Raw genomic sequence first — 25063 nt, 5'->3', positions numbered from 1 at the left:
TAAGAAGCTTCCTTTGAATCTACAATAAAAGTAGAATGCTGATATTCACAAGAGTTGTTAAACAACCAAAATTGCAAAAAATCAAATTTCACTCGACAAGCATCTAGCATTAAGACTAAAAAATATGTGTGCCTATACAGGTCCCCCAAATTCTGCACTAGGTCAAATCAAAGCAAGTATAAAATCCCTAACAGATTAATTTAAGTAACAAAATACCCAAATTATTCTTAAATAATGATGTCTTAATTACTTGTTTGTAAATTCTCCATCTACTAGACTGTGTTTTATTATCATCTACCATGTTAGCTGTATGCATTAGTTTATTGATAGTAGAGGACAAAAACCTAATGTGAGGTGCTTTCAGCTTAAATTATAGCTTAGCTAGTAATATGTAGAAAATTTTAATTGAGGAGATACTTTATATTTTAGCATAGCACACGCATCAACCTGAAAGCAAAGCACATGTTAAATAAAAGCATTCAATATTCTTTATCCCTAAAAAATAATTAGCATTTTTCTCTTTGTTAGAGTTTGATACCTTAGTTTGGATATGTCCTGAAATTCGTTGTAGCAGGTCTTTCACATCAAGCTCAAGCTCAATCTACTTTTTTATCGCTTATGTTTGTTGTTAAAGTAAAGATACATAAATCTTAATCTCATGTTAAAAGCAATAAATACAACATAAGACATTTAAGCATTAAAATCCAGTACTATAGTACCTCGTCACTTGCCTCAAGTTCAGCTTGCCTTTTCTGTAGTTCCTCCTCTTTCTCAGTGAGATTTACATGTTGATCTAGTACCTTTTGGTTTACATGGCTGAACTATTGAAGTTGCTTATTGCACCAATGAAGCATTTGATGTAACTCCTTCACACTCCACTTATACCTACATGTTTCAATAAAAAAGAGCATGTCACTTCTGAAAAGATGACCAAAACATCATCTTTTAGGATTTCAACAAAGATATTGGCTGGCAAATCAAGCTATATAAATATATTTAAAATATTAATTACAAGACATAATAGTTTAACAATACATTAAAAGCCAAGAACAAAAGACTGAAGCTCAGACTAGTCATTTATCACGTAAAGAAACAATAAAGCAGATTCACAGTTCAAAGTTCTTGTGTTGTGACTTCCGCCAATGAGTCTATCCAGCCTATCAGAAACACCTGGAAGAACGGCTAGTCAAAAAATCTTTTTATAGTGAAATATTAAAATCAAGCTTCTAGAAACTCCTCAAAGCTCACTTTAGAGTTCTTGTGTTATGACTTTAGCCAATGAGTTTGCATTAATTAGTTCCCGCCCCTTCAATTCAGCTTCACCATATAACATTTCAGACTTTGCAAAGGATATTATGGCTTCCAACTTCTGTTTTTGTCATTTTAGATTAGTTGTGAAATTAGTCTCTAGCTCTGTTTTCTCATTTTAGTCTATGTTATGGAAATTGCACATTCATAAGATTTATTACATCAATGCGATTTGTTCTACATAATTATGTTCATAAACTTCAACTTTGATCATCGATAGTCATAAAAAAACCCCGACATATCGAGTTTCTTCCTTACTTAATGACTTGACCACTAGTAACTAGTTAAGACATCATAAACATGTATAAGGATCATCATGTAAAATAACATATAAGATTTTTATCCTAACCATCCACATTTATGGAGTCCAAACCATCAGTCTGTGGACACATCCAAATCTAGACAGATCACGGTTTAGGTAAAAACTTAGAAGAATAAAAAGAATATACAACGATATAAGCATGGAGACCATTGCAGGAGTCATATCAACTTTGTTAACAATTTAGCTCATGCAAATTTTCAAAAAGAACACACATTTATAGACAAGTCCTTGGCCATAAACATGCGCTAATCCTAGGGATGAATTGGGAGAAAACTTCAACTTTTTTAATAAAAGGACCACATCTAAACCATGTGTATGGATAAGTTACACGAGGAGACTTGCATATAAATTAAGAACAACAAAACTTGAATCAATGTTACTACTAGATCAATACTATTTCAATTAGAACAAGCATGGTGGAGGACTATCTTGTGCAAATACAAGGGTAAAATTAGGAGAAAACTTCAACTTTTTTAATAAAGGTACCACATCACAACTATATGGATAAGTTACACACGAATACTTTATCCTTACCTGTTCAATGGGATAAAAGTGGCTTGTCCTCATTTCAAAGCATTAAGGTGCCTAATTATCTAAGTACATCATTCAAACGATAAAGTAACCATAACAGAAGGTTAAGAGACTGCTAGTGATTATGCCATATCGTCTCGCAAATTGGGAAAACACAACTCTAAGAAAGAATATTTAACATAATAGAATAGATTAGATAAATTACCTGTGTGATGTCGTGGGTTGTTATGGGAATGATGCAAGAAGCCAAGTGACGATTACTTGAACTAATCCAAGAAGTCGAGCAGACAAAACCTAGTAAAAATGGGAAAAGAAAAATCAATATTGTTTAGGTCAAAATGTGCAACCAAATGGAGAAGCTTTCTATTAAGATGTCTTAACAATTGAAAAGGCTAGAGCATAAAATATTCAGATCAATAATCATGGTTGCTATTCGAGTACATTAGTGACTAAAAGTGATGTAACAAAATGAGCTATGAGGAATAGAAGCAAAAGAGTTGAATGAGGTTACTAAAGGTAAACAGTGCTGGAACAATACGAATGGCAGGTGTACTCACCATCCGATCCCAAACTCATCATTTGGTCTTAACTACTCAAATGCACTCAGGTCATATATTCTCTCAAGATAAAAATTAAATAAATCAATGGTTGCATGTATAAAGTAACTCAAAGAAAATGTAAATGAAACAACACAATTGTGCAGAAATCATCCATCACAAAGGCATCTCCTATAGAAATCAATTCATCTGATAAGGTATCTCTAAGAGAACTCATTCAATCCACCATGCATAATTAAGTAGAAAAACAGTCATTGCATGAACATAATGGAAACCAGTTTTTTTTAAAATAAAGGCAGTCGCCAAATTAATCAAATTCTCAACTGATTTCTATAGTAGGTGTAGTCAAGTTGTCGTAGCAATAATTTTATCCTGATCGAATAATACTCCCAATCCTACCAACATCCATTACATAAATGATAATAATGGTATCGCCCAGTCACAGTACGAAAAGACATCAAAATTTAAAAACAAACTATAATTGCTAGCAAAACACATAACAACCTTATTGGCAGCCTAGGAAAGAACGAAAAAGATCCAGGAAAAAATTATGGGCGGCAGCATGTGTTAACACAAAACTTGGGCATAAAGGGCAAATATGTGAATGATACGCATCATTATTGATAAAAATAATGCTCATAATCCTTATCAGCACCCATTAAAGAAATGCTAATAAGAGCATCGCTCAATCAAAGTATAAAGAGACATCAGAAGTTTAAAAGCAAACTATCTTTGCCAGCAAAACATGTAACAGCCTTATTGGCAGCCTATGAAACGTGAAAAAGATCTAGGAAAATATAATAGGCAGGAGCATATGTTAACAAAAAACATGGGCATAAAGGGCAAACATGTGTACGATGTGCAACACTATTGATAAAAATAACTATGCCAACATTCTGAAAAGATTAAAAAATAGATAAAATTAAAATGGTGATTAAAATCACGCAGATCAAAACAAAAAGGCTACAACACAAGCTTACCAAAGGATTAAAGGAAAACAAAAACGAAAAATCACCAACAACGAGTGAAGAAAAGAAGAAACCTAGAAATCCACAAGAAGCTTCCTTAAATCGACATGGAAAGTAGAAGTGTTGATATCTGCTGGACCAAGGAAACATGTGAAATTGCAAAAAATCACCCAGCAACAAATTTAGGAAAGGAAAAACCAAGAAATCCACAAGTACCTTCCCTGAATCTACAAGAAAGTAGAACTGTTGATATCCACCAAAGTAAGGAAATGTGAAAAATTGCAAAAAAAATCAAATTTCACTCGACAAACATCTAGCATTAAGACTTGAAAAAATGGGTGCCTAAACAGGTCCCCCAAATACTACACTAGGCCAAACCAAATCAGGAAATAAAATACCCAAATAATTCTTAAATAATTGTGTTCTTTAGACCATGTTTTGTTATTATCTACCATGTCAGCTGTATGAATTAGTTTAATGTGAGGGGAATTTTGAGCTGAAATCATAGATTAGGTAGTAACATGTATAAACTTTTAGTTAAGGAGATACCTTACATTTTAGCTTATTCTAAGCTACACCCCTATTGTATTCAAGAAGCTTGTTGACATTGTCCTTCTCACACCTAAATATACTAAAGAGTAACCTCATGAAATTTTAGCCTATTCTAAGGTACATCCCTATAGTAATGGAAACAAAATTAAGAAAATGAACAAATAGTATGCTAGAGAGGTTAATCATTTCTTTAGATATAGCTCCTGTTAAGTTCAATTTACTAAAACTACCTAAAAAATTCAAAAAAGAAAATAAAAAGGAAAAACCCTTAGCATTGTGTTTTGATCATGGAATTATCTGATAAGAGGGCCTAGTCCTTTCCTAATTAAATGATGAGCATGAGATAATAAAGTACCACCTATAGGAAAATTCTGACAACATCAGCATACATTTGCATTGATGTTAAACTATCAGAACATACTAATCTGAACTCTTGCCTCAACCAAATTTGAAGAAAAAAGACGTTGTAAATCATCATTTTCCTTTTACAGCTTTGTTGGAAAATGGGTTGCTTGACCTTGTTTTTTGATACAGGATGCCCAGCTGCTTTTCACGCTTCATTAAACAGCAAGTTGCCAAAATTGTTTATGAAAGAAAGATACTGCACAAAGCAAAAGTCCTTCAACCATATAAAAGTGCTATTTTGGCATAGACAGAACCATCAAGATAATGAAAGAAAATACACTGTAGGGACTCTTGCAGGTCTTTCTCATTTCTCTGCTGCTTCTTTCTCTATGTTCAATGCGTGAACTTTGTTTGTAAGATCTTTGAGCACCTTCTCTAAGTCCTTGGATTCCTCATGGGCATTCAACACCTCATCATGCATCTTAGCTAAATTTTCAGAAACCTTGCTTCAAGCCTCCTTCACCTGAAAGGAGACAAATAAATATACGACACTACCTTGCCTCGAGAGAAAAAAATGAAACAAAACAATTTAGATCGTGTATAGTCTTGAAATTGAATGTCAAGACAATCTAAACACTACTTAAACACCACATGATATAACTAGGACAAAGGATTTCCATTTTGTAACATTATTTTTAAGGAAGAAAAGAATATGTCATGCCAATGATAAACAGTCTCCTTTTTGTAGTGCTAAAACACACTGCCATTCCCAAGCAAGTCATGAGGGGCTGAATTAAAAGTCTCCAACAATGAATAAGAATGAGAAATACTAAACCTAAATCTTTATGCAGCAATCATTGTATGGCAACTAGCCATTCACACTTCACGACATTCTACCCTCAAGATTGTCAATTTAATGTTTAATTCCTAGATTGCAGTGCTAATTATAAATCCAATAGTTTCCAAAACTAGTCTAGAAACAAGAACTTGATAAAGAATAACATAATTGCCAAATATTTTATTTTTAATGTAAGAATTAAGCTAACCTTTTAGTTCGTTGTTTAAAACTCCAAAATTATCTTGTAATAAATACACACATAAAGGACAAGGAACAACAACCAATGGAAGAAATAAGAGACTCACTACATCTATAATGACAAGTAAGATCATGTTTATTTTTCTTTTTTGTCACCAGCATGCCTGTCCTTCTATGCTTCAACTAACAATTTGGTGCACATTTTGCGAGATTCATAAAATCACTACATGAAAAAACCTTATGCATGTCCAAACATCTAACAGCTGCTCACCTCCAATAATTTCTGTTGAGCTCATTGGAGTTCCTTACCATAAATAGTATATTCTAGAGATTTTCATTGCTTGTCAAGCTGCTGATATTTTCTCACCTCCCTTATCTCTTCATACCGGTCCTTCAGCCTCTCTTCCAGGTACTGAACTACTTGAATTATTTGTTTTCTATTGATCCCTATTTAATAGAGAAAATAAAACTATACACACTGAAAAACCATCAACAAAAGAAACCCCAACTCAACTATCCCTTCCTTGCATGTTTCCGAAATAATTTACAAACTTTCATGGCATCCAACACTCGAGACACTCGGAGTCTATCAACAATGTTAATGATGTTATCTATTAAGTGTCACAAGAAACACAAAATTTAAAAATCAATAGGAAAAGAATATACATAATTTTAGGAAAATTAAGCAATAACAAAAGGTTCAAAGAATCAAACCTTTTCTTGCTGCTAGAGAATCCACCACTTTCCAATAAATTCATAACTTCAGTTTTCCTAAAAATTATTACTTTCAATCATTGATCTTCTAGAATTATCAAACACAATCTCTACAAAAGCAGATAAAACTCAATGCTCTGCACCAACCTGTTAAATAACAACAATCATCAGAATACAAACTTAAAAGGGTGACATTGAGAAATACCTCAATCTCATTAATTGTAAATAAGATAGTGCATGGTGAAACGTACATGGAGTAGTTGATGTCTATCATTAACTGCGTAGGTTTTGGAAGATATCACTAAATACAAAACATATGGCTACTAAAGAAACATACTACAAGCTCATAACATAAGTTTTATATCAATTAACTCCAATAAAAGTTTATTGAAAAGGACACCAATAAAAGAAAAATTAAGGACACGACCACTCACAATGAAAAAAACATTCTTGTTAGATCCTTTTGCACCAACTACAGAAAGCACAAGATAGCCCATTTTAAATGGATCAGTCCAAAGTTAATTTCATATTGCAGCCATTTGTCACGGGCAACTTTGCTGGAAAATTGGGCTGGCTTAAATTGCATTTGATAGAGGATGCTAAGATGTTTTGCATGCTCCATTATACTACAAGTAGCCAAAAACCGTTTATGAAAGAAAGATACTGCACACAACAAAAGCCCATCTACGAAATAAAAGTGCCTTTACTAGCATAAACCATCAAGATAAAGAAAGAAAATACACTTCAAGGGTGGGTACAAAGGAAAAAAAGAAATTTGGAAAAGAAAAGAAAAGAAAACAAAAATGGAATTAGAAACTAAAACTAAAACTTTTTAATGAATAAATTTATCATCAAACAATTTTTACTGACTTGACATCATGATCGATCCAAGTTCTTATTTATATGTCAGAGGTAATGGAACTACAGCTTACCCTAGATAGAATCTGAATGCAATCTAATCTTTGGCATGTTCATTTTAAGTACTGGTCAAGACTAAAACCCGTATACAAACACCAAGCAATCCGACAATTCTAAAGGTAGACAGAACAAGAGCACTTGGTCCATGTGCAGCAAACAAAAGCATGAACAAACTTTAAAATTCTTGGGCTTACATCTTTGTGATACCATTTTCCTTTGTAACTTGTTATTCGTATAAGGGAATAATATTGTCAAGATCCTTCAAAGAATCCTGTATTTCTTGCGATAGAATATCAAGATGTTTCATAGCATCATCCTGAAAGCATACCGCACTTTAAATAAAAGCATTTAGCATCCTTTATCCCAAAAAAATAATTAGCATTTTTCTCTTTGTTAGTGTTTGATACCTTGGCTTGGATATGTCTAGAAATTCTCTCTTGCAAGTCTTTTACGTCAAGCTCAAGCTCTATCTGCTTTTTTATCGCTTCTGTTTATTGTCTCTCTGCTTCCTCTTGCTCTCTGCTAAATTCTTGAACTTCTTTTGTAAGATCTTTGAGCACCGTCTCCAAGTTCTTAGAATCCTCATGGGCATCCTGTATTTCTCTCTGTAGAATATCAAGTTGCTTCGTAGCATCATCCTGAAAGCATACCACACTTTAAATAAAAGCATTCATTCAGCATTCTTTAACCCTAAATAATAATTAGCATTTTTCTACTTGTTAGAATTTGATACATTGGCTTGGATATGTCTTGAAATTCTCCCTCGGAGGTCTTTCCTATCAACCTCAAGCTCTGTCAAGCTTTTTATCATCTTTGTTTGTCGTTTCCCTGCTTCCTCTTTCTCTCTACTAAATTCATAAACTTCTTTTGTAAGATCTTTGAGCACCTTCTCCAAGTCCTTGGACTCCTCATGGACATCCTGTATTTCTCTTTATAGAATATCGAGTTGCTTCGTAGCATCATCCTGAAAGCATACCACACTTTAAATAAAAGCATTCATTCAACATTCTTTAACCCTAAAAAATAATTAGCATTTTTCTCCTAGATAGATTTTGATACCTTAGCTTGGATATGTCTAGAAATTCTCTCTTACAGGTATTTCACATCAAGCTAAAGCTCTGTCTGCTTTTTATCGCTTCTGTTTGTCTGAGCACCTTCTCCAGGTCCTTGGACTCCTCATAGGCATCCTGTATTTCTCTCTATAGAATATCGAGTTGCTTCGTAGCATCATCCTGAAAGCATACCACACTTTAAATAAAAGCATTCATTCACCGTTTTTTAACCCTAAAAAATAATTAGCATTTTTCTCCTAGATAGAATTTGATACCTTGGCTTGGATATGTCTTGAAATTCTCTCTTGCAGGTCTTTCCCATCAACCTCTAACTCTGTCAAGTTTTTTATTGCTTTTGTTTATCATTTCTTTGCTTCCCTTTTCTCTCTGCTGGCCTTGGACTCCTCATGAGCATTCAATTCAACCACTCGTTATACATCTTATCTGATTTTAAGAAATATTGCTCCAAGCCTCCTCTACATGAGAAGAGGACAAATAAATATACAAAGGGCACTACCTTGCCTTAGGAAAAAAATGAAACAATATAGTTTTGATCATGGACAGAGCTTTCAAATTGAATGTCAAGATAGCCTAACACTGCTTTAACACCTCCTCAGATAACTATGGCCAAAGGATTACTTATTTGCAACTTCTCCATCTACTAGACTGTGTTTATTATTATCTACCATGTTAGCTGTATCGATTAGTTTATTGACAGTAGAGGACAAAAACCTAATGTGAGGCACTTTCAGCTGAAATTATAGCTTGGGTAATAATATGTGGAAAATTTTCATTGAGGAGATACCTTACATTTTAGCATAGCTAGCACACATGAAATCGTAGCATCATCCTGAAAGCAAAGCACATGTTAAATAAAAGCTTTCAACATTCTTTATCCCCAAAAAATAATTAGCTTTTTTCTCTTTGCTAGAGTTTGATACCTTGGCTTGTTGAAATTCACTCTAGCAGGTCTTATGGATCAAACTCACACTCAGACTAATTTTTTATGGCTTTTGAAACGCTGAATGCTTTAGTGGAACCATGTAAATATGACCTATCTCAATAAGTAACGAGTACATGTGGAGGAAGATCAAAACATCATCTTCTAGGATTTCGACAAAGATAACAGCTGGCAAATCAAGCAAGATAAATTGGTTTAAAACATTGAATACAAGACATAAAAGTTTAACAATATATTAAAAGGCAAGAACAAAAAACTGAAATTGTTTGTCATTTATTACACAGAAACAATAAAGCAAATTCACAGTTCAGAGTTCTTGTGTTGTGACTTCAACCAATGAGTCTATCCATCCTATAAAAAACACCTAGAAGAACGGTTAGTCAAAAAAATCTTTTTATAGTGAAATATTAAAATCAAGTTTCTAGAAACAACTCAAAACACACTTTAGAGTTATTGTGTTATGACTTCAACCAACGAATTAGAATCATTTTGCTCCTGCCCCTTCAATTAAGGACCATGTAATATCTCACACTTCACAAAGGATGTTATGGCTTCCAATTTTTGTTTCTGTCATTTCACAGTAGTTGTGAAATGAGTCGCTAGCTCTGTTTTCTCATTTTAGTCTATGTGATGGAAACTGTACATTCATGAGATTTCTTACCTCAATGTGATCTGTTCTACATAATTATGTTCATAAACTTCAACTTTGAGCATCTATAATCATAAAAGCCCCCTGTCATAACGACTTTCTTCCTTGCTTAATCACCTGATCATTACTAACTTGTTAAGGCATCATAAACATGTACAAGGATCATTATGTAAAAGAACATATAAGATTTTTATCCTAACCATCCACAATTATGGAGCCCAAACCATCAGTTTGTGGACACATTCAAATCTGGACAGATCACAATTTAGGTAAAAAACTTAGGAGAATAATAAGAATATGCAGCGATATTAGCATGTAGGCTATCATAAACATGTACAAGGATCATCATGTATAAGGCGTCATAAAATATAAGATATTTATCCTAACCATCCACAATAATGCAGTTCAAATCATCAGTTTGTGGACACATCTAAATCTAGACAGATCATAGTTTAGGTAAAAACTTGGGAGAATAAGAAGAATATGCAGCGATATATGCATGCAGGCCATTGCACGAGTCATATCAACATCATTAACAATTTAGCTCATGCAAATTTTGAAAAAGTACACACATTTATAGACAAGCCCTTGGGCATAAACAATGCTCCACCAGTATTCAAGAACATGTCAGTTAAATAATTAAAGTTACTTATAAATATCATATCAAGGAAAAAGTGTTTTACTTCTCAAATCATATAATTTCCTAGTAGCATTCTGGTTGGGGTGGACTCCAGAAGCGTATATGTAGGTACTTTATAGCTTACTTTTATTGTTGGTACCAATCAACCACAATTATCAAATTAAAACGTTTTCTCACAACTATCCATCCTTGGATTCCAAAAGCAATAACTATAGAGCTTCTCAAACCAAAAACTTTCAACCTAAATTTGCACACCAAGTTAATGAAAACATCAGCAATCAATTAACAAAACACGTAGAGAAATTACCTTCTTGAACAAAATAGCACAAGTAATTACTTAGTTTTCACTTCTGTGTAGACCAACATACAAATTATTAACAACAAAACTACCAATGTTTTTGCTGGATCGATACTATTTCAATTAGAACAAGCACGATGGAAAACTAACCTGGGCTAATCCAAGGGAAAAATTGGGAGAAAACTTCAACCTCTTTAATAAAGGGACCACATCAGAACCACGTGGATGGATAAGTTAAACGAGGAGACTTATATATAAATTCAGAACAACAAAACTTGAATCAATGTTTCTATTGGATTAACACTATTTCAATTAGAACAAGCATGATGAAGGACTATCATGTGCAAATACTAGGGTAAAATTAGGAGAAAACTTCAACATTTTTAATAAAGGTACCACATGAGAACCAAATGGATAAGTTACACACGGATACTTTATCCTTACCTGTTAAGTGGGATAAAAGTGGCTTGTCCTCATTTCAAAGCATTAAGGTGCCTAATTATTTGAGTTGATATGTTATTATCCTCAACCACCACATGAAATAAGTTGCTCTAAAGATATACTTATATAAAGTACATCATTCAAACGATAATGTGACCATGGCAGAAGGTCGAGAGATTGCTAGTGATTCGGCCATATTATCTAGTAGATTTGGAACAAAACGCTAAGAGAGAAAATATTTAACATAATAGAATAGACTAGGTAAATTACCTGCGTGATGGTTGTTATAAGAATGATGCAAGAAGTCAAGTGAGGATTACTTGAACTAATCCAAGAAGCCGAGCAGAAAAATAACCTAGTAAAAATGGGAAAAGAAAAATCAACAGCGTTTAGGTGAAAATGTGCAATTATATGGAGAAGCTTCTAATTAAGATGTCTTAACAATTGAAAAGGACATAGCATAAAACATTCAAATCGATTATCACGATTGCTATCCGATTACAATAATGTGACTAAAAGTGATGTAACAAAAAGAGCTATAAGGAATGGAAGCGAAAGAGCTGAATGGGGTTAGTAAAGGTAAACGGTGTTGGTTTGTAATGTGGCGAAGCACAAATAAAGGAAAATTTAGGTACAACAACCAGTAAAGAAACAAGAGGCATCGTAAATCTACAATGACTGACCATTTTGATCATATTTATTTTCCTCTTTGTCATCTATTAGCATGCCTCTCCTTGTATACTTCAACAAGTAATTTTGGGCAACATTCTATGAGATTCATAAAAGCACTACATGAATAAACCTATATGCATGTCCAAGCATCTAAAAGGTACTCACCTCCAATAATTTTTGTCGAGCATCATGGAGTTCCGTATCATAAATAGTATATTCTAGACATTTCTGCTGCTTGTTAAGTTGCTGATATTTTTTCACCTCTTCTTTGTCTTCATCCCTTCCTTTAGCCTCTCATCCAAGTACAGATCAATTGTAATTATTTGCTTTATTTCATTCCTTGGTTACCATAGAAAATAAAATTATACACGCTGAAAACAACCTCGAAAGAAAACCCAACTCAATTATCCCCCCACCCCCCAAGAACAACAACAACAAAAAGTTGAAGAGCCAACCAAGACAAAATTAACATGGCAAAGACTAAAACTAATCAAACGCAAACCGAGAAAAAACATAAGCCAGAAATAATACAATAACAACATAAACACAATAAAGGAGGAACTATAAAATTAAAAAAGAATAAAGAAAATAGAAAAGGCAGGAACTAACAGAACGAGTAGGCTCGAACCAACCATAGCACCAATAGAAAAAACATTTATGACACAACAAAGATAAATAAGGCGATATCAAAGTACAATAAACAACAAAATCTGCAGCAAGCACAATCAAGAAAGCAATCAAAAAATCATAGTGCAATGCACAACAACCAAAAAAAGAGCAAAAATGATCCCCTTCAACAGAAACATCAAGCTAGAGGTAACAAAAACATGTCCAAACCAATTATGAAAGCTATTAAAAATTAAATGTACAAACACAAATACAAAAAGCATCAAAGCCCGTCCCATTAATCATTTTCCTAAAAATCATTCGAAAAAAATGGTTTTTTCCAAAGCGCACCTTCAACCCAACAAAATAATTAAATCCTTAGAAAACAAAAAACATAAAGTCTGACAAACATCTTTGAAAAAAAAATTAACCAAACACCTCTCAAAACCTTCAATGAATACCTTGCATGCAACACATGAGAAAGACAGAACTAGCCAAGAAAAAGGCCCTATTAAGGTCCCAGACCAACAAGTAGAGCCTAAGCAGAATTCGATCATCAAATAAGGATTTTGATCGTAATATTTTCTCCTAACAAGTAGTTTCTGATAAATTAAAATCAGTTCCAAGAAACAGTTATGGTAGGTACAGTTATTTCAGTTGTTACAAGGTCAACAATACAATTTAGAAAGGTTGGAAACATTGATGAGAATCAGCAGCAAAACAAAAAAAAAAATCCGGCAAGTGCTCATGCGTGATTTATGCTAAGAGAAAAGCCTATGGAATAGGTGTCTCACAGTAAGTTAAAGCTTCCCGCCATTTTACCTAAGAAAAGCATCAAAAGAAAATTTTTAAGGTCAGTCAAACTCGTGTCTTTAAAGGTAACAAAGTACCTAGAAAGACGTATTAAAAATATTTAAGATGAATGTATGGTATGACTTGTCTATTGTATTCTTGAGAGAAGTTACATCTTATTGTGTGGATTAAATATTCTATACACTTTCAGCATTTGGAGAAACTAACTTAGAATAGCTTAATTATTCATATTAAGAATGTGGTTGATAGAGTAAGACTATGAATACAACATAAATGTTTGGCAACAAAATAGAGCTATGCTGCACAACAAGATAATATATACCTTTTCCCATCACTATTGGTCAGTACATAACCCCTCAAATTTGCAGCCATCCACAGTCTAGATAGCATGAAATCAATTAGTTAGAGATCAAATCATGACAAGATCATAACTTAGGATCATTGAATGACTCGAAACTTATCAAAAGATGAGTTAACAACATGATTAATACTAAGGGTGACAGAAAGATAAATCTACACAAGCCCAAAGCAGCTTTCAGGACCTCTGTTACCCAACGAATCTAATGCTTGAATGAAATGGGAGATTCACTGACCAGCAATGTAAAACCATTTTTCCTTCTCATAGTTATCAGCCAGTACAAGGGTATAAAATTAGATGTACATCTAATAAATCTGCACAAGACCAACACGGCTTCTTGGACCTCATCTGCCCAGCAAATTTATTGCTTGAATGAAATGGGATGTTCAGTGACTAAAAACTTAAAAACATTTTAATTTCTCATAGTTATCAACCAATATGAGGGTAGAAAATTTCATGTACGTTTCTCTATTTCATGTTTGTTTCTATTTCTAATCTAGCAATATATCACAAGAACATTTTATTTTTTCTATCTATCAATAACATATTTTTAATGCCTAGCAAAAAGAGCACTTCATTGAATCTTTGTGCTTAACCTTTTTATCTAGAGAGCAACTATAGATCCCATAGCATTTTTAATCCCGGGAAAAAATAGCTTGTTTTAAATGTAAATTCACTTGGAAATTTTCCATGCTTGTAACAACATTGCTGAAATCATGGACACCCGGGTTATAAGACCATCATCAGAACTTAAAAGCTAATCTTTCCAACACCTCATCAAATAAGGTGCAGCTTTAAGATGACTAACCTGGATGTGATCTTTTGCCGCGGAAAGCTTGAGTTCTTCAACGTCTTTTCCATCATGATCGTGACCATTAGAGTACAGAAGAATCAATTACCATTTAAGAGAGTTGTTGTAGCCATAAATATACAGGAATGAAAGATTGTCAAGTATTACAACTTTACAAACCAAAAGCACATTCAACCAATTAAGCACTTCCATAAAAGATGCTTAAAAAATAACTTTTAAGGAAAAACAACGATCACCTATTAAATGGTAAAAACAAGCAATTATTTCTAAGATTATCCAATCAAACATCAAAAGGATGAGGTAGGTTTAGTATATGATCGTGCCAAATGAGGCACCAAATCTATAAGAGATTAACACAGAGAAGTGCATCGTAGATTGTAAGAGATGCGGTGAGCGATAAAAAGAGACAGAATATAGTTGATAAAACTAACCACACCGACTTCGTATCCACACCAGCATAACAAAGAAAATAAAAATATCCGTGAACATTAGGTTTCATAAAGGACAACAAACCAACATGGAAACGCAAAAACTAATCTTTTATGGATGGACAACCAAAACAATAATGAAATATGTAGCCAATTATAAAACAGCCTAATAAAAAATTAACCCAATTGGATGATGTATGTGATAAAAATATTCACAAAGAACAACATATAGACTAAGCACTTTCAAATAAGAAAAGAGTAGTCAGGTTTCCTTTCATCTTTTGAGGGTCGGGAGGGATGAAGAAAATAGAGAAAAAAAAATTGTACAGAGCACTTCCCTAATTCCCCCCCTAGTTCCTCTATAAAGCATTACAAGGTTTCCAATTTCATGCATGGATTGAAGGATAGTGGCAGAATACTAGATTGTTATCCCAATCAATGGTGGCCACAGTTTGACTTTCTAAACTACTCAAAGAAAATTTGCCTCATGACAAAACAACTAATTCAAAAGAAATTCTGGAGCATTGAGGGAGAAGATTTTGTAATGATAAAGATAAGATTATATGTTAGAAGAAGAAAAAAATGAACATGAAAATCAGGATCCTTCTCCTTTCATAATAAGATGTGGACCGTTATTTACACTCAATACCTCAGAAAAGAAAAGGAAGTAGGTTATGAAGTATTACCAGGATGCCATTGTCAGAATTATCAACACAATCTCAATGAAAGCAAATAAAACTTGATGTCCTGCACCTCCCAGTTAAATAACAGCAGTTATTAGAATACAAACTTAAAAGGGTGACATTGAGAAAATACCTCAATCTCATAGATTGGAAATGAGTGTATGATGAAACATACATCGAGTAGTTGATGCCTGTCATAATTGCATAGGTTGCGGAAGAGATCACTCAATACAAAACGAATGGCTACTAAAGAAAAGTAGTGTAAGCCCATAACAAAAATTTGATTTCAATTAACTCCAATAAAAATTTATTCAAAAAAGGACACCAAAAAAAAAACAAATCAAGGACATGATCACTCACAATGAAAAAAAAAATTATTGTCAGGTCCGTTATCTCCAACTGTAGAAGACACTTGTAAGAGAAATCACAGGGTAGCTCATTTTAAATGGATCACGCAAAAGTCAAATAAATTGATGAAACAAAGAAAGCACAAAAGAAAACTAATAGATTAACCAAGATCCAATCAGTTCCTGAAAACAAGGAACTGCAACAAAGAAATGCGTCCCACATCCTTGTCTTGATCCTCGCTCCCCCACTTTTAAAGCCTCCCAACATCTTTGAACATATAACTCTCTATACAATGTTAACATTTTCAAAATTTCATGATTTCAAAACGATTACACATAAACACATGTATGATGACAAAGTGATGATATATAAATTAAATGACCATACTTTTAATAAATGATAATTGCATAGGAAACTACCATTTGAAGCACATGCATCTCTGCCTCTTTAGGACTGCTAAGTTGCACAATTTTGGCTATGTCTTGGAGGGAAAGAGTCAAATACGTTTGGGTCAATCTCTAAATGTTTCTCTTATACATGGATGATATGACTTGCTTCACCAGTCCAAGATTATTATCCTGAAAAAGAATACAAAGCCTGTTTTAGATGATGATGAATAGATCTTAAATTTATCTCACCATGTTTAAATGTGAAACGTATAACTGTAGGCTTACACTTTCAAACTTCTCCCCTGTTTGTCTGAATATATGTCTCTAATTCTGAAACTTTTCCACTGCTATAACTACTTGCTACTTCCATATAGGGCTGCTCAAAGGGTAAAAGAAAGTTTGTAAGACAATAGAACACAAGAACTTCATCAAAAATATGAATGCAAAATTCTGCATGAAGAGACACAAACACTATTGATGGAAACAGAAAATATTTCATCAAAAATAGAAAAGAAAAAAGAATACCATTTATTCCATTTGATGAATGTAAGATAACCAAAGAGATTGATATGGTACATTACATTTTAAAATAGATTCAACCTAACATATCCATGGTGAAAGCAGCTTTTATCCGAGCAAATTAGAATAGAATTTTATCACCGGAAGCTGGGTAGTTCTATGATAAAATTAGTTTCCATGCATAAGCTAATACAATTTAAGAAAGGACAGTATTTTTAAGCACGCCTAAACAGGAGAGAGTAAAAAAAAAGTGCTTGATTTCCAAAAACACCACACTATCTACTCAGTCATTGTGGTACTATTGTTTCTGCAAGCTATGTTACATATTCAGTTAAAAAACTTCTATTGTTTCTGGGTAGTTCTATGTATTTTTAAGCTGGGTAGTTCTATGTATTTTTAAGCGCGCCTAAAAAGGGGGGGAAAGAAAAAAAAGTGCTTCATTTCCACACACGCCACACTATCCACTCAGTCCTTATGGTTCTATTGTTTTTGCAAGCTGTGTTAGAGATTCAGTTAAACAACTTCTAAAAAAAAAAATTGTCAAGGACACGAATGATAATTAAAGTATTAATGTGGACACTATAAATCAACAATCAATTTTGCTTGTAACGTACAACTTACAAGTTATAATCACTTGACACAAGGTCTTTAAATTTCTCTGAGCTGCTGAAGAAGTGTACTTAGGGAGGCTGGTTGAGAACTGCCAGCAACAACCAAAAAAACAAAAAAAAACAGAGACAAAGAAAACAGAAAATGTTGTTTCAAAGAAATTAAGAGAGAGATGAATTATAAGTGATCTTGTGATGTCAAAACTCATCTAGAATGCAAATCCAGGCTAGCAAAGAATAATACTGAAGTATACACATGAGCTTGGAAAACTAATTACTTGTAAGCAGGCAATCATCTCTCTATTTGCCCAGAAAGGGGGGGGGGGCAGTCCTAAGAGTGTCCTATCATGAACATAGATTGCTGAATACATCCCAAATTCATATAATAAATGTCAAAAATGGAAAGAAACATTAAGCATTCTTAAAAATGGCCTGGAGGAAAAGATACCAGAATGTGAAGCACTTGAACCAGAGTTCAAACCAACATCATATGATGAAAAATGAGCCCATTCACTCAGTTTAAACATCCACCTGTCAAAATATAAACTTAATCACCCATCTCAACCGAGACATAAAGCAATGCAACCATCAAAATAGGAGAGACCACAGAAGGAGACAATTCATGAAGTTGACATTGAGAAAGTTCATACCCATAAGAAGCCTGTTTATCAGTAAGAAATCCACCTGTCATAACTTGATTTCTTGTTCGCTCGTCAAAACAAAGACTCAAATGGACCAGGGTATTTAGCTTATTAGAAACTTCAAGAATCTCACCACAAACAGGGCAGCAATTTATAAGAGGTTCACTGCAATACAGGAAATGCACTAAGAGATGTACCAGGAAAGTAACTTGCATCTTACTTGAAAGGTCAGGATCAAGAAAACTGCATATTTCTAGCATTCTCAACATATAGTATTGGGGAATAGACATTGGGATGAGAAGAGTTGTGAATAAAATGGCAAATATTTGCAAGCAAGCTGAAGCACACAGCCAAACTCAACTCCTCATTTCTGTCTTTTTTTTTTATTGGGTGTTTTGGGGGGATTGGTAGAGAAACAGACACAACAGATTCACATGAGATGGTCCAAAAAAGAAGGGGAGGGGAAAAAATGATATTGCAACCTGCAGCAAGCTATACAAGAAGCATCTTTTATGCACATAAGTACTAGAATATAATACATTCATAATTCAAGCTTACTGCCATTAAATATAAAGGATTGTTACTTTTCTTGTTGAAAGGCAGGAAGTCCAGCCAACTCATCCATGCTTACAGCATCATCCCCATTCTTGTCAGCAGCTTTAAAAAGCTCCTCTTTCTAGTAAACAGGTAAAATAATTCCAAGTCAAGAATACTACAAAACCATGTTTAAAGTTAAGCATATAGTACAGGCACTCAATGGTTAGGATGGCTTTCTGAATTAGAAAATGTAAGTTGATCAGTTTTAGAATCCCAAACTTCAAATAAAAAGGTCAAGGTGTCGTTTAATAATACCCATAAAATTTAAATTTCTGAAATTCACATCCCAAACCCAAATAGAGGTCTCTAAATAACTCATATGTCTAGCATGTTCGTAATTTAGAACAAAATTAAATATGAAATGCATGCAAAGAGCTAAAAAACAACATAACTGCTTATGGTCAAAACTTGTTATCTGCCACTTGATTGCCAAAAGCCTTAATTAAGTCAGAGAACTCAGAGAAAGAAAGCTTTCCATCTTCATTGTAATCCTGCGTACAGCATATGGTCACAAAAATTCAATACCTATAGTGTTGTACATGAGACATTGGCATAGAATGATACAAGAAATGCATTTCAAACATTCAAATATGAGTTGCCTCATTCCATGGCTAAACATCTGGTTCTATGGAAAACACAAGTACAAGTAAATCACAAGCCAGCTCAAGAAACCCAAGTTTATTTGCATAATACTCAAAAAAAAAAAATGAAGCTAAACAGGGGCATGCGAATGGGCACTGGAAAATCTTTCTTTCCAATCACCTGTAAATCTTACAACAGCCAACTAGACTTGGCATGCACCACCACTTTAACAACTAATCATATGTCTAGCAATATGGAAAAGGAATGCAGGATTATGCAACATACCACAATGGCTAAGATGCATCTTGCATAATTTTTCTCTGTTTCCATTGGATCCTGTCGATAATTTCGGGTAATGTTAAAGATGATCAACGCATCCACGAGTCTCAACTACTCAATGGAAGTATAAGTTGTGTACTGCACACCTCAACAGAACATGACAGAGAAATTCTGCCAACAACTTTACCGGTTGCTGCTGGGTCAAAAAGTTCAAACACTTCAAAGTCAGAATCTGAATCCTGCAACAAAATAGAATTCATGTCAAGGGAAAAGAAAGACTGAAAGCATATAAGAATAAAGAAAGATATAAACATTATGCAAACAGCAACTCACAAGTTAACCTAGATTTGCCAAAATGAAATGAGCATCTCCAGATACAATGATATGAATGATGTCAACAAGAAAGGAAACCATAAGGAAAATAAAAAGGATATGTTAAGATGCAACAGGTTGTGGGGAAATCATTTTTAAAATCATATGGAACATTTTGTATTCAGAGAGCAGGAAACATGAGAAACATAAGACTTCCAAGAAATCATACCATTTTCCTACCAATGTCCAAATTTATCTATCTTGACTTGAAGATGAATGAACCAAAAAGTGTAAGATCCTTTTTCTTTTTCTTTTATTTATTTATTTTATTGCAATAACTTGGCTCCTGGACAATATAAGTTCCAATAGACAATGCCCCCTTCCACTTATAATACAGAAACTATATATGAAATACGTAAAATATGAATAGAATCATATAGATTATATTAATGAGGGAAAACAAATATGAAAGGCAACTTGCATCACACAGGTCTGCCAAGAAACAAATCCTAGAGTTGTTACCAACTCTGTAGTGAATATAAGGGAAAGAAACAAATGAGAGGAAACCTATGATATGAATTTTAAAGGACAGGGTCCAAGTGATAGAAGATCAGTACCATAATGCTTTGGAATCTTAGAGGAAACATCACCAAGTACTAGGACCCTTTATAATTTAGGTCAACAGAACTCCCAACAAACAAAAAGCTTTTCTTGCTTGTTGCTTTCTTATAATTGCATGCTTGAGCACAAGAATACAAGAATGATCTGCTCTCTTCTCTTCCCTGACCAGAAAAATCTTCATCACAATATCTTTCATTTTCTACCACCACTAGGATTTTAAATACAGAGAACTGTAAGGGGAGAAAAAAAATGCAATGAGCAGAAATACATAAGGGTAAAGTGTCTCCCTAAAGTAAAACACGCACACCCCTCCACTTGTCCAAAGGCATGCAGACTCGATCAAAAGGTCTCCTCGACCAACATGCTTTCTCTTGCAAAGTAGGATCCCAATCAAACCCACCAAGGACAAGTCTGTCTTCTAAGCACCAGACCCTTCCTTCTCTTGCCACTAGCAATGTTTCCTTGACCTGAGTAAGTGCTTCAGTTAAAACTCATTCATAAATGAAAGCGGGTCTCGACAAATAATACTCAAAACAAATCCTTCAACTCCCTAGAATAAAAATTTTCAATCTTCTCCAAAATTTCCTTCTGCTATCAGATTCCTTTAAACACTTCAAACTTTTACCTTCGCCTTGACAGGCTTGATGCTTCAGCTTTTTTATCAAACAATTTACATGCATCTTCATCAAACAAACCAGCACAATGCTTCATTGCACACTTATTCCACTCACTCATTTATACAATCTAGGAAGGATTTTAGAAGCGCGGAATCTCAAAGGGCAAGGGACTCAAAGCCCATTTCTTTTAAAAGTCTAGGTTGTTACATTCCCCACCCACCCCCACCACAAGAATCTTGTGTCGATGAAGCTTGCCCCTATCAAAGAAAGTCATTGTGCACTAGCCCCTTGTAAGCAAGCATAGATTTTTGTATTGTGGTCTCTAGTTGGTATGCTCAGAAAAGACATTAGACATAGAGCATGAACAGAACCTCTTCAACAAGGTTCTGAAAGGCATCCTCCCAATCATGCAGAACAAATGTCTATCAATCCTAGAAGAAAGTCATTGTGCACTAGCCCCTTGTAAGCAAGCATAGATTTTTGTATTGTGGTCTCTGGTTGGTATGCTCAGAAAAGACATTAGACATAGAGCATGAACAGAACCTCTTCAACAAGGTTCTGAAAGGCATCCTCCCAATCATGCAGAACAAATGTCTATCAATCCTAGAAGCTACAGCAAGCCTACCAGAAAGAGACCAGTGAATCCAGCAGCACAACATGGAACATCCCTCAGATTATGATGCAAAATGTAATGAAACCATCAGTGATAAAATCTTCCCAGATTTTCACTTGGTATATAAACTACATTGAAATTTCCCCACACAGAACTTATAATCTCAAGTTTATGTTAGCAAAAAAAAACTTCTATGAACTTGAGTTCTATCCCTAAAACTAGTAGAAGAAGCTTCCCCTGTTACTTGGCTATATATACATATTTTAAGTTGGTGATTTAGTGAAGGACTTTGAATGTCATAACAAGTAAATGAAACATGATTTTTTTTTCAATTGCATGGTATATTTTGTTCATTTAGCTGTGTCATGCAATAGACTTTTGAATTCATTGGATAGCTGCTTTCTTAGAATGAAAGGAATCTCAAATGAATTTTGAGAGAGAAAAAATGAAGGATACCATTCATGAAATACATTGCAATCAAGCACTAATTGCAAGATAGATGTTTTCCATACAACTCCTAAACTTTCCCCTTTTCTCATCACTTACAACCACGGAATTTCCTTTTGCAATGCTATCAACTAGTAACTTAGTTTAACTTAGAATTCTCTCCAATAATTTACTGAATTTTCTTTGTCTAGCACTTGGCAGGATAAAAACAGAGATGCTTTTAGAATTAACTTGAATGATTCTGCTGAAGATGCCCCATTAAATTATGTCTTGAACAAACTGTTGGCATCTTGAAGCTGAAAACTACTACCATACATAAATTAACTAGAAATGCAGACATAAACAAGACTGTCATATAATACCAAATTCAAATCTCTGATGTGAACTAAACCCAAACTATAGAAGCTAGAAAGAAACATTAAGCATTCTTAAAAATGGCCTGGAGGAAAAGATACCAGAATATGTGAAGCACTTGAACCAGAGTTCAAACCAACATCATATGATGAAAAATGAGCCCATTCACTCAGTTTAAACATCCACCTGTCAAAATATAAACTTAATCACCCATCTCAACCGAGACATAAAGCAATGCAACCATCAAAATAGGAGAGACCACAGAAGGAGACAATTCATGAAGTTGACATTGAGAAAGTTGATACCCATAAGAAGCCTGTTTATCAGTAAGAAATCCACCTGTCATAACTTGATTTCTTGTTCGCTCGTCAAAACAAAGACTCAAATGGACCAGGGTATTTAGCTTATTAGAAACTTCAAGAATCTCACCACAAACAGGGCAGCAATTTATAAGAGGTTCACTGCAATACAGGAAATGCACTAAGAGATGTACCAGGAAAGTAACTTGCATCTTACTTGAAAGGTCAGGATCAAGAAAACTGCATATTTCTAGCATTCTCAACATATAGTATTGGGGAATAGACATTGGGATGAGAAGAGTTGTGAATAAAATGGCAAATATTTGCAAGCAAGCTGAAGCACACAGCCAAACTCAACTCCTCATTTCTGTCTTTTTTTTTTATTGGGTGTTTTGGGGGGATTGGTAGAGAAACAGACACAACAGATTCACATGAGATGGTCCAAAAAAGAAGGGGAGGGGAAAAAATGATATTGCAACCTGCAGCAAGCTATACAAGAAGCATCTTTTATGCACATAAGTACTAGAATATAATACATTCATAATTCAAGCTTACTGCCATTAAATATAAAGGATTGTTACTTTTCTTGTTGAAAGGCAGGAAGTCCAGCCAACTCATCCATGCTTACAGCATCATCCCCATTCTTGTCAGCAGCTTTAAAAAGCTCCTCTTTCTAGTAAACAGGTAAAATAATTCCAAGTCAAGAATACTACAAAACCATGTTTAAAGTTAAGCATATAGTACAGGCACTCAATGGTTAGGATGGCTTTCTGAATTAGAAAATGTAAGTTGATCAGTTTTAGAATCCCAAACTTCAAATAAAAAGGTCAAGGTGTCGTTTAATAATACCCATAAAATTTAAATTTCTGAAATTCACATCCCAAACCCAAATAGAGGTCTCTAAAGAACTCATATGTCTAGCATGTTCGTAATTTAGAACAAAATTAAATATGAAATGCATGCAAAGAGCTAAAAAACAACATAACTGCTTATGGTCAAAACTTGTTATCTGCCACTTGATTGCCAAAAGCCTTAATTAAGTCAGAGAACTCAGAGAAAGAAAGCTTTCCATCTTCATTGTAATCCTGCGTACTGCATATGGTCACAAAAATTCAATACTAATAGTGTTGTAAAGTAAGGGAAATACTGGTGATTTGTAAATAGAGAGAAAAAAGGATACCTTTCATGAAATACATTGCAATCAAGCACTAATTGCATGATAGATGTTTTCCATACAACTCCTAAACTTTCTCCCCTTTTCTCATCACTTACAACCACGGAATTTCCTTTTGCAATGCTATCAACTAGTAACTTAGTTTAACTTAGAATTCTCTCCAATAATTTACTGAATTTTCTTTGTCTAGCACTTGGCAGGACAAAAACAGAGATGCTTTTAGCATATATGCTAATGGTTTTATAATTGCAATAAATGCAAAACTCAACATCATCACACGCCCAGAAATTACACATATGTTAGCCAGCAGTAATTCAATGATCCTGTTGTTTACCTGTGTGAGAAGTTCAAGTAGATCAATCTCACAAGAGAAAAGATACTAACTCTATTCATCAGACAAGCACAAATTATTAAGTTTCTAGTTTGTGAAATTAATTGCTAAATTAAATTACATAATGAAACAGTCAAGTAGAAATCAGACACAACAAATTATTAACTGAACATCAACAGATGAAAAGCAAAGCAGCTTAGCATGATGAAAGTAACAGCGGGTACAGAAGGTCAAAAGCAACTCACTCGCCCATAATAACAATAGAGAAAAAATTCCCGTGGCTGATCAACATCAAAAATATCATCCTCCAGAATGGAAAGACCAGATTACCGAGTGAGTGAAGAGTCGGGTCGAGCTGTTCAAGAAAAGCCAAAAGCCGAGTCGACTCATTGTGTAGCACTTCATCTGCTTTCTTCAAGTGAATCGATAACAAACCTAAATCCACTGCGTTGCTTGATAGCCCTTGGATTTGCGCCACCAACGATTCTGTCGTCGCCATCTTCTGTCTTTGTTTATTCCCCTTTTTTTTTTGTTCTTTCTTTTTCAATCAATTACAGAAACAAATAAATTTGTTAAAGAGAGAGAGAGAGATTTCACAAGGCTTTTTTAAGCAGGAAATTATCTTCTGCCTATCTGTGTACGAGCCAAAATCTGAAATTATTCGATGCT

At 34.1% G+C, this 25063-nt stretch overlaps 1 protein-coding gene across 16 annotated transcripts; it reads right to left on the bottom strand.

Moving 5' to 3' along the window:
• Window positions 1-414: 414 nt before the first annotated feature.
• LOC118058314 (uncharacterized) lies at window positions 415-25063 on the bottom strand. Of its 16 annotated transcripts, XM_073405776.1 has the most exons (24): window positions 24640-25059; window positions 23893-23981; window positions 23471-23564; window positions 22896-23051; window positions 22692-22776; window positions 20865-21026; window positions 19773-19865; window positions 19633-19683; window positions 19175-19256; window positions 18753-18846; window positions 18178-18333; window positions 17976-18058; window positions 17541-17619; window positions 16686-16776; window positions 16431-16589; window positions 16024-16062; window positions 15839-15909; window positions 15667-15727; window positions 14550-14593; window positions 13706-13762; window positions 12130-12303; window positions 11563-11647; window positions 11296-11346; window positions 9926-10030 (listed from the first exon to the last, which is right to left on the bottom strand). In XM_073405776.1, exons 1-13 carry the CDS (start codon window positions 24891-24893, stop codon window positions 17600-17602), a joined length of 1419 nt encoding a protein of 472 aa, XP_073261877.1. In that variant the 5' UTR covers window positions 24894-25059; the 3' UTR covers window positions 9926-10030; window positions 11296-11346; window positions 11563-11647; window positions 12130-12303; window positions 13706-13762; window positions 14550-14593; window positions 15667-15727; window positions 15839-15909; window positions 16024-16062; window positions 16431-16589; window positions 16686-16776; window positions 17541-17599. The 16 variants fall into 16 exon arrangements, 2 of the variants coding, with proteins under 2 accessions (XP_073261877.1, XP_073261878.1); XR_012168448.1 differs by lacking the exons at window positions 16431-16589; window positions 16686-16776; window positions 17541-17619; ... (10 more) ...; window positions 23893-23981; window positions 24640-25059 and adding exons at window positions 417-447; window positions 539-885; window positions 2367-2455; ... (9 more) ...; window positions 9114-9153; window positions 9245-9432 and having other exon boundaries at window positions 15839-15906; window positions 16024-16287; XR_012168455.1 differs by lacking the exons at window positions 11296-11346; window positions 11563-11647; window positions 12130-12303; ... (18 more) ...; window positions 23893-23981; window positions 24640-25059 and adding exons at window positions 417-447; window positions 539-885; window positions 2367-2455; ... (12 more) ...; window positions 10114-10162; window positions 11002-11016.

Source organism: Populus alba, chromosome 17, assembly GCF_005239225.2.
Source record: "Populus alba chromosome 17, ASM523922v2, whole genome shotgun sequence".
In the NCBI taxonomy this organism is placed as follows: Eukaryota; Viridiplantae; Streptophyta; class Magnoliopsida; order Malpighiales; family Salicaceae; genus Populus; species Populus alba.
Note: the sequence above shows the minus strand (reverse complement) of the source record. Positions and strands in the feature narration are given on the sequence as shown.

Excerpts from the sequence above, each read along its gene's own strand:
- LOC118058314 (XM_073405776.1), bottom strand. The coding sequence starts at position 24,893 with ATGGCGACGACAGAATCGTTGGTGGCGCAAATCCAAGGGCTATCAAGC. Across the intron at positions 21,027-22,691 it reads CAAGTGCTTCACATATTCTG|GTCAAGGAAACATTGCTAGT; the intron begins GTATCTTTTCCT and ends GCACTTACTCAG. Across the intron at positions 19,684-19,772 it reads CTCTGTCATGTTCTGTTGAG|GATCCAATGGAAACAGAGAA; the intron begins GTGTGCAGTACA and ends AATTATCGACAG.